Below are 17634 nucleotides of genomic sequence, written 5' to 3'. Positions count from 1 at the left end.
TGTACCTAATAGTTAATGTCGTCTCCAACCTCATGTTGTTGTTTTTTAAATACTAAATATAAATCTTTATCGCATACGTGAAAATTGCAGGCGAGTCTATGTGAATATACTGTAAATACACTTCACACCAATTTTCTCTGCTACTGCATGTATGCACATATTTTAAGACAATGTAGGAAGGCTGTCTATCAGTCCATCTGTTTCCCTCCTTCTCTCTCTGTCTCTCTCTCTCTCTCTGGTCTTGCTATGTGAGGAAGCTTGCTCGCCCCAATAAGAGGTGTCCAAGTCCAGCTCAACAGACCAGACTGACTAAATATAGCAGGCAGTGACAGCAGGGGACACTCCCCCCCCCCCTCCTCTCGCTGTGCGGCTCAGCAGTGCTGTTTCAATACAAACCACACTGATGGAACTAGAATGTCACACAAACACACAGAAGAAGTTTGCTTTCTGCCAGAAAAATTGGGACACCCCATATCATGATCAACGCAAACGCATATATTTAGCACACACATACTTCCTCTGTATTTCTCCTTCCACCAACACACACACACACACACACACACACACACGACACACACACACACACACATCCAATCCAAATGAGATTCACTTAGGACTCAATAAAGCAGACAGAAGCCCTATTGTTTCCAACACAGGGCCATTGCGTCGCACAGAGCGACTGTGACGTGGGCTGGGCTGTGCCGCGATCTATGTTTACAACACAGAGAGCGTTCCACAAACACACAATTAAAGAGACGTACACACACACAACAAAAAAAAAAAAAAAAATCAAACAAGCATGCGCACACCACACATACAGTACAGAAGCATACAGAAATATATAATCAAGCATTCAAGCGCTCCGTCAAACAAGCATGAAGAATGAACGCGCTCACAAAGCACACGTACACAGCATCAAACCCATCCAGCTCCAGTGGGACTCTAATGGGGGAACTGAGTGATGAACGGGAGTGACACCACCACATGCCAGGGTGTGAGATGTTCTGCCTGGTATTTTAGGCTGCTTCTCAAATTGAACATGCCAAGCCTTCGGGGGGGGGTGGGGGGGGGGGGGGGGGGGGGGGGGGGGGGGGGGGGGGGGGGGGGGGGGAACCGGTGGAGAACTGTTCACCATGTCCCGCAGTAATACGGCTTCGAAATACCAGCTACAATATCAGGATCAGCACTGCAGGTGTGAGGGGGCCGGGAAAAAAAGACGTGGTGTTTTGGGTTTTGTTGACATACCTGCTGTTGAGGATACTGCATCCCCGCCCATGCCCATTTGGCCCCTCCCCTGCATGCTCATTGGATATCTGTGTGGAGGAGGTGATGTGTATGGCTGGCTAGGAGGGTAAGGGCCCGCCCCCCCCGGCTCGGCTGTGGGGTGGAGTAAGGATTGTTGGCCATGCCGTACAGCTGCGAGCGCTTCATTAGCCATGAAGTCCATGGAGGACACCTGCAGAGGGGAAACAAAGAGGGATTAATGCTATTGCTATGTCGTCAGCATTTCTTTCCTGGCTAATATCTTAGGTTCATTCACGACGGTGCATTGTGATTGGCTGAGAGCTAACGAATTCACGCAAACTAAGTCCACTTAGTGCACACGCTCCAACCCACAGGCACCATTGATTTATCTTATAATTGCACAGCAAGTGGAAGCCTTAAATGAATGTCTACAGGTCCTAAAGAACTACAACTAGAAGTAAGTAAGCAAAGACGCTTATTGCATAGCTATCAAGAGCAAACTTTGCTGGAGGAGGGCCAACATGTAATGATTTAATTAAAACCTAAAGATTGTCTCTGTGTTTTAATGTCTGAAAGGGGTTTGAAAGTGTTGTAAATGTTGTTTAAAGTGATGGGAAGCAATAGCAATAAAAACTCTATGGCCTCGTTCCCACAACCACAGCCCAGCAGTGCCAGTAATCGGCGTACAGCGCTCCCTCTCGCTCGCTTGTTTGGCAGAAACACCGATAACTACATTTGAGTTTTACGCTCTATCTGAATTCAAATAGGAAGAAACGGGTGAGGGTCGAGAGTCTGGCAGAGACTCAAACACTGCGTTACAGTTGTGACGAGGCATATCAAGTTTGCAGGTTTGAATCCCAGGAGGGAATTCGGGGCAGTGAAGCAGTCAAAGTACCTGCTCTCCAAAGCTACACCTCGGGAGCTAGCTCCTTAAACACACCGAAACAAAATCAAAGAGAAGAAAGAGAGGGTGTCAACGGCGATTTATTCCGTTGTAAGTATTTCAGAGCCTTTTCAGAGGTTCTATGGGGTCTCAGTGAGCCGTTGGAAAATTCCGGTACAGTGCGCCAGGCTAATGCTAATCCGTCACCCGTAGCGGCGTGTTTGTCTGTCTGCTGGCAGATAATGTGGACTTCTTCTATCTTCCCTCTCTCCCTCTCATGCCTTCTCCCTTTTGTCTCCGCCGTGCAGGATCATGTGTGATTTATGACATTTTGTTCCTACTGTTTCTTACACACACACACACACACACACACACACACACACACACACACACTCACACACACTTTCACTTCTCCTCTCTCATCTCCAAATAACTCCCCCCCTCCTCCCTCCTCCCTCCTCCACCACCACCTCCTCCCCTCCTCAGATTCCCTCCTCCTCTTCCCAACTCAATATCACCTCGTCTAGTGCGGAGGAGAAATTGCTGTTGCCTCATATTGCCAGGCTAATATCAAGAAGACATGTCAGGGGATGGCAGCACTTTATTCAGCAGGTTACGTGCGGACGGTTACGGCGCTCCGGCTTTAAAGTGGTTTTGTCTACTGAGGCATGTGCGTGGAGTACATTGGACTATTTCACAGAGTGCGGAGGAAAAAGAGAGAGAGCGTGTGTTATGGTAGGGAGAGAGAGGGAGAAAGAGAGAGAAAGAGAGAGAGAGAGAGAGAGAGAGGAATGAGTACTCTGCGGTGTGTAAAAGTTGCTTCACAGCGTGGAGGTATGTGGGTGAGTGTGAGCAGAAGGGGTTACCCTTGCAAAGGTCTGCATCACAAAGATTTAGAAATCCTTTTTTTCGCTACGTGTGTGTTCACTTTGTGGTCCAGCTCACATACTATACTCTTCACTTTGTCCTCCTTCATGTTTGAAACTACTAATAAGTAAAGCGTTCCCTACGTTGCCGAAGCAAAAAGTCACAGAGTGCCAGCGGTACTGATCTAAAATGAAAAGTGTCTCATTTGACAAAATGATCGCCAGCACTAGAGTAAAGCACATTAGGGAATAATTAAAGCTATGAGCCATTGTGGTTCTGAATGTTTTTGATGGAAAAATCATTTGTATTTGTGAAATACTGATGGATGAACTTCAAGTTCAAAGAAGCTAAATTTGTTCCTTATTGGATTTTTTTCTCTTTTTTTTGGGAAGAAACGATCCCGAATCATCGTATTATTTGTCCCGGCTCCTTATCGCTCAGTAAGACGATGAAGAGCCTGACTGAGCAGCAGCGAGAGCGATCTAATAACTTAATTCAGGCTGCAACTGGAAATAGATGTAGACCTTTAGTGCATCTGAGCTGAGCTGAGCATTATACTTAAACCAACTGAATATCAAAGGAGAGATTTGTTTAAGAGTTTAAACTGACTCTGGTCATGACGCTTCTAATGTAGCAAGTGATGGTGTTTTCTCTAGAGCCGAGTGCAACACATGACCTGCTAAATGCCTGTACTCTCAGAACACGCCGCAAGCCAGACACACACGCACACGCACACACGCACAGGTCCACTAAGCAATATCTGCAGCGAAAGGGCGACGCTCTCCAGTTTTTGAAAATCCAGGGCACTGTGCCACCCATGATATGGGACACATACCCCCCCCCCCCCCTCCTCCCCAGCTCCATCCAGTTCCCAAATCCCATCTCGAGAGGTCCTCCGTTTGCCAAAAATGCTGAGCGCAACACAAGTAAATCCCCTCACACCGGCTGCCCAAGTGTATAACACACAGCTTATGAAAAAAAACCTTAACTGCTGCCCCTTTAAAAAGACACTGGTCACAGAAAATAACTTCAGAGTTTTGGGGAGCCGAGAAGTGGACGCTGGATTAAATACACACACACACACCCACACACACACACACACACACACACACACACACACACACACACACACACACACACGTGCGCACGCACAGAAAGGTGTATTAGCAGAATCCTGCACTGGCTCTCACTGTTGATCTCTCTCATCCTTCACCCACTCTTGTGGGAAATTCTCAAATAAACAGCCACAATAAAATGATATAAAGCTATCTAATACATTGGTCCATCTTCCACACATGGCATTATCCACACCTGGTCCACTGAGGCAAAAAAAAAAATTGCGTATTCCTCCTCCGCCTCCCCAAGTGGAGCCTCATATCTGCTCTCATGACAAGTTCCACTAAATGAGATTTCAGCCCACTGCAGCCTTTTCCTAGAGATATGCCCACCATTTCCCTCACACCCACCAGGCATAAAAAAAGAAAATGACAACAATTCTTGACAAATTGAAAGATTATTTTTTTTTCTACCCTCAGAGAAATGCTGTACTTAGGAAAAAAAAAATTATGAATATGACACGTAGTGAATCGTGTTTGCGCCAGAAGGGACAGCAGATAAAAAACTAGAGGAATACGCAGAAATTGTTTTTTTTATTCTCTTCAAATTGTGTTTTTTCACTTTTGTTCATCTGGGTATGCCATTCAATGGAGGAGAGGGAGGAGGCATGGGAGACAATAGTAATTCAACTGCTAAATTTAAAATTCAATTTATGAACTCCTCTCCAGCACTGACTTTTGTGAGCTTTTTTTTTTTTTTTTTTTTTTTTTTGCAAAACAAAGCCATTAAAACAGAACATGGGTGAAATTACTGTGGGGTGAAACCTGCTAAATTGCTTTTCCGAGCTCAATCGACAACATTTTTATGTTGCAAAAAATGATTGTATTTTTTCTCGCTTTAATGTGCTAAGTTGTTAATCAGAAAGAGACAAAATGCTCGACACAAAAGGCTTGGATATGTGGATTATGAGACGCACACTGGGATCAAACAAACATAAAACAATATTGGTAAATGGTTATTATTCCAATTGCATTTTGAAAGCGGGAATTCTTTTTAAAAATCTTCTGATTTATCGGCCGTGGTGAATGAACGTGTTCCAATCGGGCTGACACACACACACACACACACACACACACACATGCACACACACACTCTTACACACTGTGTCCCTGTGGCTATTGCTACCCTTGTCCTTCACACCAGATGACCAAATCATCACCTGTCTGCATCGGCCCCTCGTTTCAGTTATTTACAACACACAGAGGAAACAGTGGCAGGGACAGCCTCACCCACTTAGCAGGAGTAGTAACAATACAGTGAGATCAGTGCTGCTACGTTTCAGCCTTTAGTATTTCCACTAAAATCCACTGAGTTTCTTTTCTGACTCAAGAAACGGTCTTCATACAAGCAACACTGTAATAAAAGATGTTCCTTCATATGTTCTTTATGGACTACAAGCTGCTTTATTGAGCGGCGGCTACTTCAGAAATAGTTTGAACCTCGAAAGAGCAGTTCAGTGAACTATTATGATCCGTTAAATCACCTGGTGGTTTAACGCTGTCTGGAACAACAGATTTTTTTCTCGTTGGATCGGCACGGGTTCCTAAAAAAAGAGACATCTCAGGCCCGAACAGCTACAGCGAGTATCGGGGCTCTAAAGCTCATCGTAGCTTCGATACTCCCGAGTGTTCAGTCTGATGTGCTGTGCAAAAATAGCAGGAATTATATCCTTCACCTATTATATTAAAAAAAAAAAACTATTTGGCACTGACGCAAATTAGTGCCATGTGAAAATGGTTCTGAATATAACCATAGAGAAACGCATCAAACCTGATTATGTATGAAAATTAGCCCCGAGATGCCTTTTTGGTATTGATTATCTTCTCTTTTTCTTGGAAGGACTAATGCTGAATGCCGGCTTTTATACCTGTGTAATGAAACCATTTTAGCCCGTGTGCATTATGTGAGGAGAAACAAATAAGGATAATTATTATCAACGGATCCTCTTTATGCTCTGTGCCGCGTCCGTCTCTGGAGAGTCAACATGCTGCAGCCAGAGCTGGGTGGTCTGCCGGGACAACCAGCCTCGTCTTTTATGTGTTTTATTTATACCATGCAGCAGAGCACTCTGCAATTCCTATTACACGACGGGGCCCGGCGATGCCTCGGCCTCCTGAAGAAAGCTCCGGGCTTGAAAACCCCTCTGCATCTGGGCCTACTGTTGCAGAATGGAAAAGGGTTGAAAGAGAAAAAGATGGGAGAGGAGGAGAGGGGGGGGGGGAGCGAGAAAGAGGAGAAGAGAGACTGCAGCAGTGGGCGAGTACAGATCGAGTTCCATATTAATGTGTGCAAATTCCCCCGCTCCTGCTGACTAAGATTAGAAAAATTAATTTCATGGATGCAGAGACAATACTGATGTCATCAAGCGGAGAGGAGAGGAGCAGCGCGCTGTTAACTCCTCCCTCCCCGGCCTCCGTGAGGAATAGATCACTCTTTAGTATCGGCCCATCACTTCATTTCACTGGCAGGATTCAAGCAAGTTAACTCAATACTAAACGCCGACAATAACACAGCAGCACTTAGCCCTGACAGATCTTTCCTATCAAGTTACCCCCCCCCCCATCCTGAAAAACAGAACTTATCGTGTAAGCATCGTAGTGGAGCCGAGCTGTGTGCTCTGACGACCAAATTCAGTAAATTATGTCTTGAAAACACAATCTCGTCGTGCATCTGAGCACGCGCGCCTTGTTAGCAAAAAGTCTGGTAACGAATGACAGAGTGAAGAGCAGCGCCGGTCCGCGGGGAGCTGGACAGAGCCAAATTGCCTTTTCCTCGGCCCACTATGCCTGGACGGCACGGGCGGCTAGGCATGAAGGCTGGCTAGCAAAGAGATGCATTCAAATTATCAGAGGAGAGGTGCAGGGAACGACAGCCGTAAAGGAGACGGGGGGGACGGGGGACGGGGGGACGGGGGGGACGGGGGGGACGGGGGGGTGCACGCGTACACACTGTACGTTTTGGCAATGATGATGTGCGTTGAGAAAGAAAGGCAGACAGAGAGAAGCCAGATGAGAGGATGTTGTTATGCGGCCGACCAGCGTGCTTTTGTGTCTGGCGCGACGCACATAATTGCTCACTCTCCTGCGTCCTCGTCGGAGCCGTTGATCGGTGTGCCCTCTGCGATTGACACCAATATTTACACCACACACACACACACACACACACACACACACACACACACACACACACACACACACACACACACACGTCAGGGTGCTCAGAGACACACAAACACCCCTTCCAACCCCCTCCTCCCGTGTGCATGAGGCAAAGTTCCCGAGCGTTCGGTTCGTCACGGCCGGCACAAAGACGTCATTAAGTGAGGGGAGGAGGGGGATGGAAGAGAGAGGAGAGGGGAGAAGGGGAGGGAGGAAAGGGTGCAGGAGAAGGAGAGAGGCTGCTTCATCTGTCTCAAGTGAGATTGGGGTCGCAGGGTCACCGGAGCCCTTTTCCCTCGCCAAGACTAAGAGCTAAAGAAGCGGCAGGGACAGAGAGAGAGAGAGAGAGAGAGAGAGAGAGAGAGAGAGAGAGAAAAACCCTCAATGACAAAACGAGACGCGGCTGACATGCCTGCGACACGCCATTAGAGAACGATAACAAACGAAATGCAATCGTCTACATACAGTAGAGGAAGAAGCACGTGTGGAAGAACACAGACCACAAATTTCAGTCAAATCTCCTGCCAGGAAGCAGTTTTCCATGAGGGAATTTCCCCGATATAACAAAGTATAAAAAAAGACAAACCTGCACAGGTTCTAGGTAGAGAAAAGGCTTTTTCTAAGCAACATATTTTAGTGTTTTTCAAGTCTGGTCAGGGAACAAAAATTCTCATTCGTTCTCTTCTAACACATTCATAGTTTTTTTTTCATGTGCTGAGCATGTGTTTTTAAATCATCTGACAAACTTTGCTTCAAATCAGCAGCGTTTCTCCTAGAAAAAGTTTCTCGCTGGGTAGAAAATCACTTGAAAAGCCTCTAGGTAAGACCGGCAGTACAACTATTGCTTTGAAACCAATGCAAATTAAATGCTTTCAGGAAATAGGGACGGCGCCGCTTGCCTATTTTCATAGAATGGTTTTCTGATGTGAAGGAGGGTGAGCCTTGCTACATGCATTACCAGCCTTTTTTTTTTTTTGTCTCTCGGCCCTGTGCGTTTCCTGTCTGCCGTGACCCTGGGACAGTGGAGGGAACACTGAAACGGCCCGTTTCATCTAAAGGCCGTGGTGGAACGAGAGGAATGCTCTCCTCTCTAACTTCCCCAGCCTGCAGAACCCCACGGAGAGACGCTGTTACACAACCAAATGAAAGAAAGAAGAAGGAAAAAAAGGGGGCAGGAGGGAGGAAAAATAACAATAACTCCATCTGCCCCAAAGAGGGAGAACAGGCTATTTGAGTAAATGTGCTGCCCTTTTGCTTCCCACGTCTCCCGGCGCCGAGCCGAAATGCGGTTATTAAATATGCAGGCTAGATTTCCCCCTTATTCAAGGAAATCACCACATTTGCTAATGGAATGGTATTGGAGAGGAACTGCGTTTCTACAGCTTGGATAATTATGAACGAGGTCCCGTATCGCCAAGTGTGTTTATGAATTAGCAATGGTTATTCATGATATTGTGCTCAGAGTAGGGTGAAAATACATAAGTGAATACTAAGCGAGCAGACCAACAGAAACGATGCTAAAGGGTCCTGAGGGGGCTTTCTCTGCCATCCATTAGTCTTCCCTGTAAGGCAAAGCTTAACGAGCTCCTCAGGCTGGGAGGCCGGCCATTGAGGGAGAGGGAGCAGAGTAAATTATGAATGCGAAAGCTCCAACCAAAGCAAGACCACAATAAGGCCCCCCCCCCCCCCCCCCCCCGTCCCTGTTATTTAGCTCTTCTCCTCCTTGATTTTGTTGGCCGATCCTGAAACACAGGTGTAGGATTCCAACAAGTCTTTCATCGAGGAATTAATAAATAGTAAAAATGCTATTTCTATAAAAAGCAAGTTGTCAAACTAGGTCATACCCGTGGTGCGGTTAAAGAGGCTCCCCACCAAAAACAAGGATTTACATTCAGGCTGTTTGTTTTGGAGCACTGCCCAGCCCTCCAGGGTGAAACCATCCGTGTGTCACCTGCGGGTGATCCATCACTTAAAAAACAAAAACAGAAATAACAAACAGATATCCTGACCTTCCTTCCTCAGGCGGATATTAGATACTCATTAAAAGTCACCTGAAACAATTTGAACCAAATTGATTTCATTATCGGACTCGGCACGACACGCCAGGCCCCCACGTCTGATAGCTCAGCGGGAAATTTACAAAGTTAATTAGAAAAAAATTGATTTTCAAATCATTTTTTATTTTTATTTTCTCCCTCCGCTTTACTTTATGTCACTTTACCGTCGTAAAGTGACACGGAGAGGGGCTTGTTGACGCACGCGGGGGCGGCGAGGTGCAGTGTGAATGGGAAACACAGCAGGTTGGAGGCTTGAACTGTGTAAGTGGAACCAGAAAATGTATTCCAGTTTTCAGTGGTAATAGAACAATGTGTGTGTGTGTGTGGTTTTGACACATTGTGTAATAGCATGTTAAGGTAGTGTTTGCTCCCCCCTAACCCCTACACACCAATATCTCTTCACCTCTTGCATACATACACTCAAACACACACTCCACCCCCCACCTCAATATAATAGTCACAGCAGCAGCAGCAGCAGCAGCAGCAACAGCAGCAGTAGACGACGTGGCCTTCATTTTCTCATATAATGAATGTGAGCCTCCACTCTTCCACCCCGCTGTGAAGGCTTCCCTAGAAATGGGCTCCTTGACCTGGGTTAGGGGCCCTGGAAATAGGCTCCCCTCCCCCCCCCCCCTCCCCGCAGCCCCTTCAGGTCACCCTTCAGGAGGCCCCAGGCTCTGGGAGCCCGGGCCAGGCCTCCGATCTCCAGGGCCCTGGACTGGGAATCAATCACCGAAGCTGGCCGGGAACATGAGGTGGGGGAGCTGGGTCGATCAATGAGAGAGCCTTGTGGGAGCCTGACTGCACATACACACTTCTGACTCACACTTAACTCCACCATTCCCTCCCATTATTACAATGCCCCAGGGCAGCTATGTTGATGGTGGACTGAATGTGTCAGAGGCATATAAATAACATATGACTGAGAAAATCAAGTGATATTTTGCTTTTAAAAAGGGCCTTAATTAGACACGATCACGCCGAAAATGATTGCGACGACGTATAGCTCCTGTTTAGCATCCATCAGCCTCATATATTTTCACTATAGTGAGAAAAGAAAATCAAAACCATAGCTAAAATCCAGCATTTAGTAACAGTGCAAGCACACGCTGTATCCTAACTGGAGCAGACCCATAGAAACGTACGGCCTGAATAAGAACCCTGATCATGAGTTGTTACACACACTGAACTTTGACCGACCTATGTTCAGGTTTTTATTAAAGGCCAGACATATTAAAGGGATGCACATATTTCCCGGGAGAGGCCACAGATCCTTTTGCTGCAACACACACACACACACACACACACACTTCACCACGCGTCTGATTCTGTGGCGTGTCTGTGTGTACGTGAGTATTTATTATATGCATTCACCTACGCGGCGGATTTTGAAAACAATAAGTGAGTTAACTATGTTTGTGGATATGAACGTGTGGATGTATGGACACACACACACACACACACACACACACACACACACACACACACACACACACACACACAGTCGCACACATCAGTATATTAACCAACTCTAAATGCACAGTGTGTCTATGAATGTCTGCCAGTATCAGGAAAACATGTGCATAAGTATTTTGTGTGTGTGAGTGTGTGATCAGTGCGTACCATCTGTGTCCAGATGTTGCGTAGAGAGCAGGCTGCGTGGACAGCCAGACAGTTGGCAGGCCTTCTGACAGGCCTGTGTTCCTTATTGATAGAGGGATCACAGACACAGAAGAGTCAGCCATGCTCAGCTAGACCACAATATTGTCCGCTCTGCTGTTATTCATCCCAGCCAGCCAGGAGAAAATGGGATGTTCTGAGCCAAGTTTATAGCTGTCAGATCTGGACCAAATAGGAGTTGAATAGGTTTCAAACATTTGGAAAACAGCATGAGGAACGTTTGATTTTTCATACAGATGCCGCCAGATTCTTGTGCCAGAGCTGAAGAATTTCATTGTATTTCATTTCTGACAAGGATGTTAATACAGATGACAATACAGCTAATGCAGTGCATTGGAGTGAGCAGCAGCAAGGGCCAACATGTTGGCGGAGCGGTTTGACTGGTTTTCGTGTGATGTGGAGGCAGAGTGTAGCATAACAGGAAATACAAAAGACAGCATCTGACAGCAACTCCCCTCTATACTTAATCCAGGAATCTCTAACTGAGCAAATATCTGAAGCAATTAGTTATATGAACACATACATTGTCAAATTAAGCAAATCCCCCTTACAAAAAAAAAACAGGTGTTTATAATATAGATGTTTCGTTGTATTCATTCTGCCAACATTTCACAAGATCATAAACATCCTTGCCACTGGTATTTAACCGAGTGCGGTGCGGGTCTTCTCCACGGGGCTTGTGCACACAGAGCGGAGCAGAGGAGAGGCCGCTGAGGAGACGATGACGCCGTCGGCAGGCGGCAACCTCCGGTTCTGACGAGTGAAGCCGATGCGGAAACGACTAAAAACTTGCATTCTCTCTACTGGCCAGCAGGGGGCAACTCCTCCGGTTATAAAAAAACAAGTCAGATTGTATAGAAGTCTATGAGAAAATGACCCGACTTCTCACTTGATTTAAATACCAGTTCATATCGCTTGTCTTCTTCAATACGGCGCAAAGTTCATTTAGTAGATTATGTTCCCTTTTAGAGTCAAATAGACCATAAAGCAGAGTCTGCATTAGGGCGGGCCTACTGTGATTGACAGGCCGCTACCAGAGCCGGATTCGGCGTCACTCCTTCGCATTCCAAATATGGTCACTTCCATTCACCGATTGCCAAAAGCCTGACAAAGCGCTGAACTCTAGGCTTCATAACAACAGACCACAAGCCACGGGTCACGATGACGACGTCCACTTCTTATATACAGCCTTATGGTTGTACCGGTTACAAACAGGCTCGGTAGTATACGACACGCAGCGTGCTGATTTGGTGTTTTTAGCTGAGCTAAACCAGAGAATATTCGGTTAAAACCGTTTTGCCCTCATTCTTAGCGGTGACGTTTGCTGGAATTGACATCATGCTAGTGTGTTATGTGTTGAGTGAGTGTGTGTTCTTTTTTTTCCCCGATTGATCTGATTTGAAGCTGTGCAGACGGATTCATGTGGATTTCAAAAAGTTACTGATAAATATTAGGAGAAGTAACGGGTAAAAAAGTTAGTTCTACATTAAAGAAACTTTAAAGTGTTACATTTGAGAACGGAAGTTGGTGTGGTGGTTGGTGGTAGGTAGTAGCATAAATGTTTAATTGGCCCATCTGACGCCCCAAAGCAGTTAACCTAGGGGTAGCACTGCAATTACTGTGACAGTAAACACTAAATGTGTTTTTGAAGTAAAGGCCTAAAACTATCCTGCACATTATCATTGCGGTTTTTTTTCTACTTTTTTAGCTTTTACAAAAGGCATCTGTTGACTGCCTAGTTTCCATTATTGTCTCTGTGACCTTGCACCATGTGCCATCTTTCTTCCCCGGCTCCTGCCAGAGTTATGGAGCGGGCCGACGTTTATGGAGGGCAGACCCTTTTCCCGGAGCTTTGATCCAGAAAGTTCTATTGCTTATAGTTTTGCAGGGGTCATTCAGGAGGAGCCATGTGGGCAGCAGTGTGTGTAAGTGAAAGCACATTGAGCTGCTCATTTTAAGCAGAGCTTCAGTGCGGAGGCTAGTGCAAAAGGGCCTTGGAGGACTTGAGGGGTTATAAGGTGCATGTTGGGTGTGTCTGTGTGTGTGTGTGTGTGTGTGTGTGTGTGTGTGTGTGTGTGTGTGTGTGTGTGTGTGTGAAGGCTAGGCTTGTGCGGATGTGGGAAAGGAGATACACAGCACTAATCCACGAGGGGGAAAAACAAAGAAAATCACAAATAAAAAATGAAAACAAGTGCCAGAAAATCGTGAATCGGAGGCCAACTCAAAATCTCATATCACAGCTCTCATATCTGTCATCTCTCTTTCATCAAACCCCTCCATCCCCTATACAAATTATTCATGCCAGTAGCTAAATGTATTCATACCATTCTGTTTACTTTATTACTCCACTTTTATTCTGCTCTTTTCCCCACATTTGTTTACAAGAATAAAAGCCTACTCTGACAGAATTATCCTTCTGCACAACAAAAATAAATCACAGCGCTTGCACACACATCATTCACATTCAAAGAGCACAGCTAAATTATAGATGGCCCCTTTCTCCCCAAATATGCATTTCATTAGCATTTCCTTCGCCTGTTGTCTTTTTTTTTCTTTTTTTTTTTCCTTCTTCTGCCCGCCTCCGCGCACGACCCACCGTTGTGTCTATGTGTGTGTATGTGTGTGTGTGTGTGTGTGTGTGTGTGTGTACATGACTGGAGAATGGGAACAGACTTGCAGCAAAGCAGGACGCGTCCCCTTTCCCAAGCCTAATTTAGGATTCAATTACAATACTCTTTAAAAGCGTCGACTTCGCAATTAATTATTTCAAGATTAGCCTGACAGTAATGGGCCTCCCACCGACGCCAGCCAGCACAAGACTGGCCGCCTGCACCCCAGGACCACTCTGTCTCTCTACATATATATCTGTACACCCTTCTCTTTATCCCCTTCCTTCTCTACCTCTCCCCTTCACACTCTTCGCCCGCCCTTCTCTCCATCTTCCTCTCCTGAGGAAAAGAGAGAAGAGATAAATCTTCATAATCCTCACCTTCATTCCCTCCCTCTGTCCTTTCTTTTTCTACCTCCCTTCATTGCTGTGTTACACTTTGTTTCTTTTCGCGTTGTTGTTGTTTTTTTCTTTCTCCCCTTTGTTAATTTGCGTCGTGCTCTGATCTCCTCTCAATTGATATTGCTTCAGTACGGTCGGGCTGCTTCTTTACGAGTCACGAGGCCCTTTCTTCCACGTCCTCCATAGTCCCCAGGAAACGCTGACGGATGAGCCCCCGCGACAAAGTGCACGCGCACGTTAACACTCTCACCCGTGCACATCATTCTCGCATCCACGGACGTCCGTCACCGCTGCGGCCCGGCGTACGCGAACAAAACACGCTGCCTGCTTTGATTGGAGCCAAGCGAAGCGTTTTTCTCTCCCCCTTCGTCTCCACCGCTGCTGCTGCTTCTCCTCCCACCCTTCACCGCTAGCACCCCTCCACCCAACCCGGATTTTTTTTTCTTCTTTTTTCTTTCCTCGTTTCGGAAATGAATGTCATCATCCATCCCCTTTCTCCCTCCGCCGCAACCTCCCCCTTGTCACCCCCGGGCAAACCTCAGCCGGAGCCCCCGATTCTGTTTATTTAAATATTTGATATGTAAGCAGTCATAAAATAAATGTCAGAAGAGGCAAAGGGAATGGATACGCGGGGTGTGGGGGAAAGAGGCCATTATGGGTAATGGTTTCTGATGTACGTCCCGGCCCTCACAGTAGACCCCCCCTCCCCCCTCCCCCTCCTTAACCCCACCATGCAGACAAACCTGCACATGACGGAGCCGAGAGACGCCGGAGCAACAGGGGGCTAGGTGGAGCGGGGACATGTGCAGTCTGAATGTGTTTGTGTGCCACGAAGGCAGAGATGCAACAGCTACACACACACACACACACACACACACACACACACACACACACACACACAGTGACTCACTTGTTCGACTAGCGATATGGAAAATAGGCCCTCCCATGCACAATTGACTTCTAATACATTGTATACTCCTCAAACCATCCATTTACCAGGAATTGCAATTTCAGGGGCCCTGAAAGCAGCACTTTGCAGGCACTTTGCAAAATACCTTAAAAAAATCTCCAGCCTCTACAAATGCTCTCTCTCACTAACTGCCAATTCTAGCATGTCTGTTAAAGTGACAACACAGCCTTGTGCCCCGGTATATTGAACATCGCTTTATTGACTTGCAAGGATTACCATGTTGGACACAAGACCCAACGCTGCCTACTGTTTAGACACCCCACCGCTGACACCATTACACACACACACACACACACACACACACACACACACACACACACACACATATCTCTCTGAGTGCATGCTCATGTGTGAGTCTACCAGCTAGTGGCACCCAAAGGATTACACGGCTGTGACAATTTCAGACCAAGAACTGATAAAAAAACGGGAGGTAGGCGGGTTGAATAAATCAAGCGCAGCCGCTGAGGAAGAGAAAGAGAGACAAAGGGAGAGTAAGAGAGTCTCCCGGTGAACAACCTTGAATTTCTCCTTGATGCCGAGATGCTAAAATACTGCAGATCAGCACAAAAAAAAATCCCCAATTAAGGACAAAAAAAATCATCACAAAATGTTCATTAGCGCTGATGGTATATTGGCTTGGCATTTCAGGGCCTTTTAATTCTCAGGCCTTTGCCTAACAAGCTCCCCGGCCGCACCAAAGGGCTGCCGGGGGGGGGGGGGGGTGACATCACATCAGAGGTCAGAAGTCAAAGAGAGGTGTTGCCGGCTGTTGACCTCCGTCACCTCTGAATGCTCAAACGGGCCGAATACCCCAATGATTTCTCCATCAGTCAGCAAGCAGAAGTGCCTGCAAGTCTTTACACCTTCAGCTTTGCCTTACAATGTACATACCACACACACACACACACACACACACACACACACACACACACACACACACACACACATACATACATGAACACCCACAAACCCAGTACTCACTCCCATCACACTGGTTACACACACTTAAGCCCTGCCTATTTACATTTGTTTACACACGTCTATACTCAACCCCACACACACACACACACACACACAAATACACCTTTCAATCGATACACACACCAATAATCACCTTTCCTAATACACAGTTTTTCCACATATACCTAGACCTCCTCCCCACACACACACACACACACACACACACACACACACACACACACACACACACACACACACACACACACACACACACACGCCCCTTGCTCCCCTCTGCCCCCTCCAGAGTCCGGGTCAGGGTGCCCTCCAGAGCACCTCGCCCTCTCCGCTGTTAATTACCACTAATTGGCCCCACTCGGGTTTTTTTTTACCCCGGCTATAATGGAACCATTCATCTTTACTACTTAATGAGTAGGCACTGTAGTCACCAGGCAAGGTCACCCACAACTAGCGTCCAAAAGACAGAGAGCCGGAGAGTTGGAAACAACTGTGACGAAAAGAGACGAGGAGCGAGGGAACAGTCGAGAGAGATGAAGAGTTGGTGTATGCTTGAAAACACAGATGAAAAAAGAAAATCGGAAATTGTTTCCACATATGACTCTGCTTTATAACGTAGCGAATGTGTAAAAAATTAAAAAAGTTGAGAAATGTTTAGGAGCTGTGGGAGTCTGCAGTGTCCAACGCAAACCACAACACAGGGAGTTTCCAAAGACAGACTAATTAAAATGCCCGTTATGCGAGTGAAGACAATGGACCCCTCAAAACAACGCTGAAAGCGCAGACTCGCACAGTCAAACCGAGCTGTAAATATAAAAAATTATTTTTCAAAATGCATTAAGAGCCTCTTCTCCGGCTTTTGCACACATAATTATCAAAACAATCATTCCGACCGTCAGCGCAGACGCCAGCCCCAGCGGGTGAGAGGGCAACACGTTGGCCTCCTCAACTACCATAAAAACATCTCATTAACACTGAATTGCTTTAAATATTAGTCCAATTGCTGCTTTGTAGTCATTTAAGTGGTGATTTCTGGAATAAGGCAGGTTACTGCTGAAAAAATGGGCCCTTATTGCCAAAAGAAAAACAATAAATATAAGTACACTTAGTGCAAAATAGTGTATATTTAGATCATAAAAGGCCCAGGAAAGCTATTCCCATATTCCCAGACTAACTGGAGTGAATGTGTTAAGACTTTAGACTGATTCTAATATGATTTCTTTTCCTAAATCAAGCCTCTCTATCCACTGACTTATTAGAAGTTCTCACAGTACACAACAAACTGTTGACACATGCACCGGGGGGGGAGCCAGCAGGTCAGACTAGACAACACTTCCTTCACATTGTGTAACTGTGTGAGCAATGTAAGCTGTCAGCCTCTGCCTGGGGTAGAGCAGAGGAATGTTTCAGGTTCAAGCATCATGATTTGTCCCGACGCGTCATGCCAAAATCTGACAACCAGCTATTTTCCTTGGAAAAAGTCTATCCGCCATTGTGTTGTCGAACCCGCCATTCAGTCTCAAGCAGCGTGGCGGAAGCAGGCGCAGTCATGTGCTCCTGCAGCGCCGCGGCGATCAGCCCTGCATGGCAATGTTTGTAAATGGGACAGTTGTCTATGGATTATGTTAATGTGGTATTCCACACTCCCCTCTGGCATGTGTCTGACATTACAG

At 46.3% G+C, this 17634-nt stretch overlaps 1 protein-coding gene across 1 annotated transcript in view; it reads right to left on the bottom strand.

The window, feature by feature from the left end:
• Nucleotides 1-17634, bottom strand: part of LOC137880238 (AT-rich interactive domain-containing protein 1B-like) — a 44898-nt gene that overhangs the window by 17754 nt on the left and 9510 nt on the right. Inside the window, exon 2 of the mRNA XM_068721468.1 lies at nucleotides 1246-1456. Coding sequence (XP_068577569.1) covers nucleotides 1246-1456 — 211 coding nt within the window. The remainder of the gene's footprint in view (nucleotides 1-1245; nucleotides 1457-17634) is intronic.

The sequence above is a fragment of the Cebidichthys violaceus genome, unplaced genomic scaffold (genome assembly GCF_023349555.1).
Source record: "Cebidichthys violaceus isolate CVI_PGR_0920_01 unplaced genomic scaffold, fCebVio1.0.p SCAF_28, whole genome shotgun sequence".
Lineage (NCBI taxonomy): Eukaryota > Metazoa > Chordata > Actinopteri > Perciformes > Stichaeidae > Cebidichthys > Cebidichthys violaceus.
Note: the sequence above shows the minus strand (reverse complement) of the source record. Positions and strands in the feature narration are given on the sequence as shown.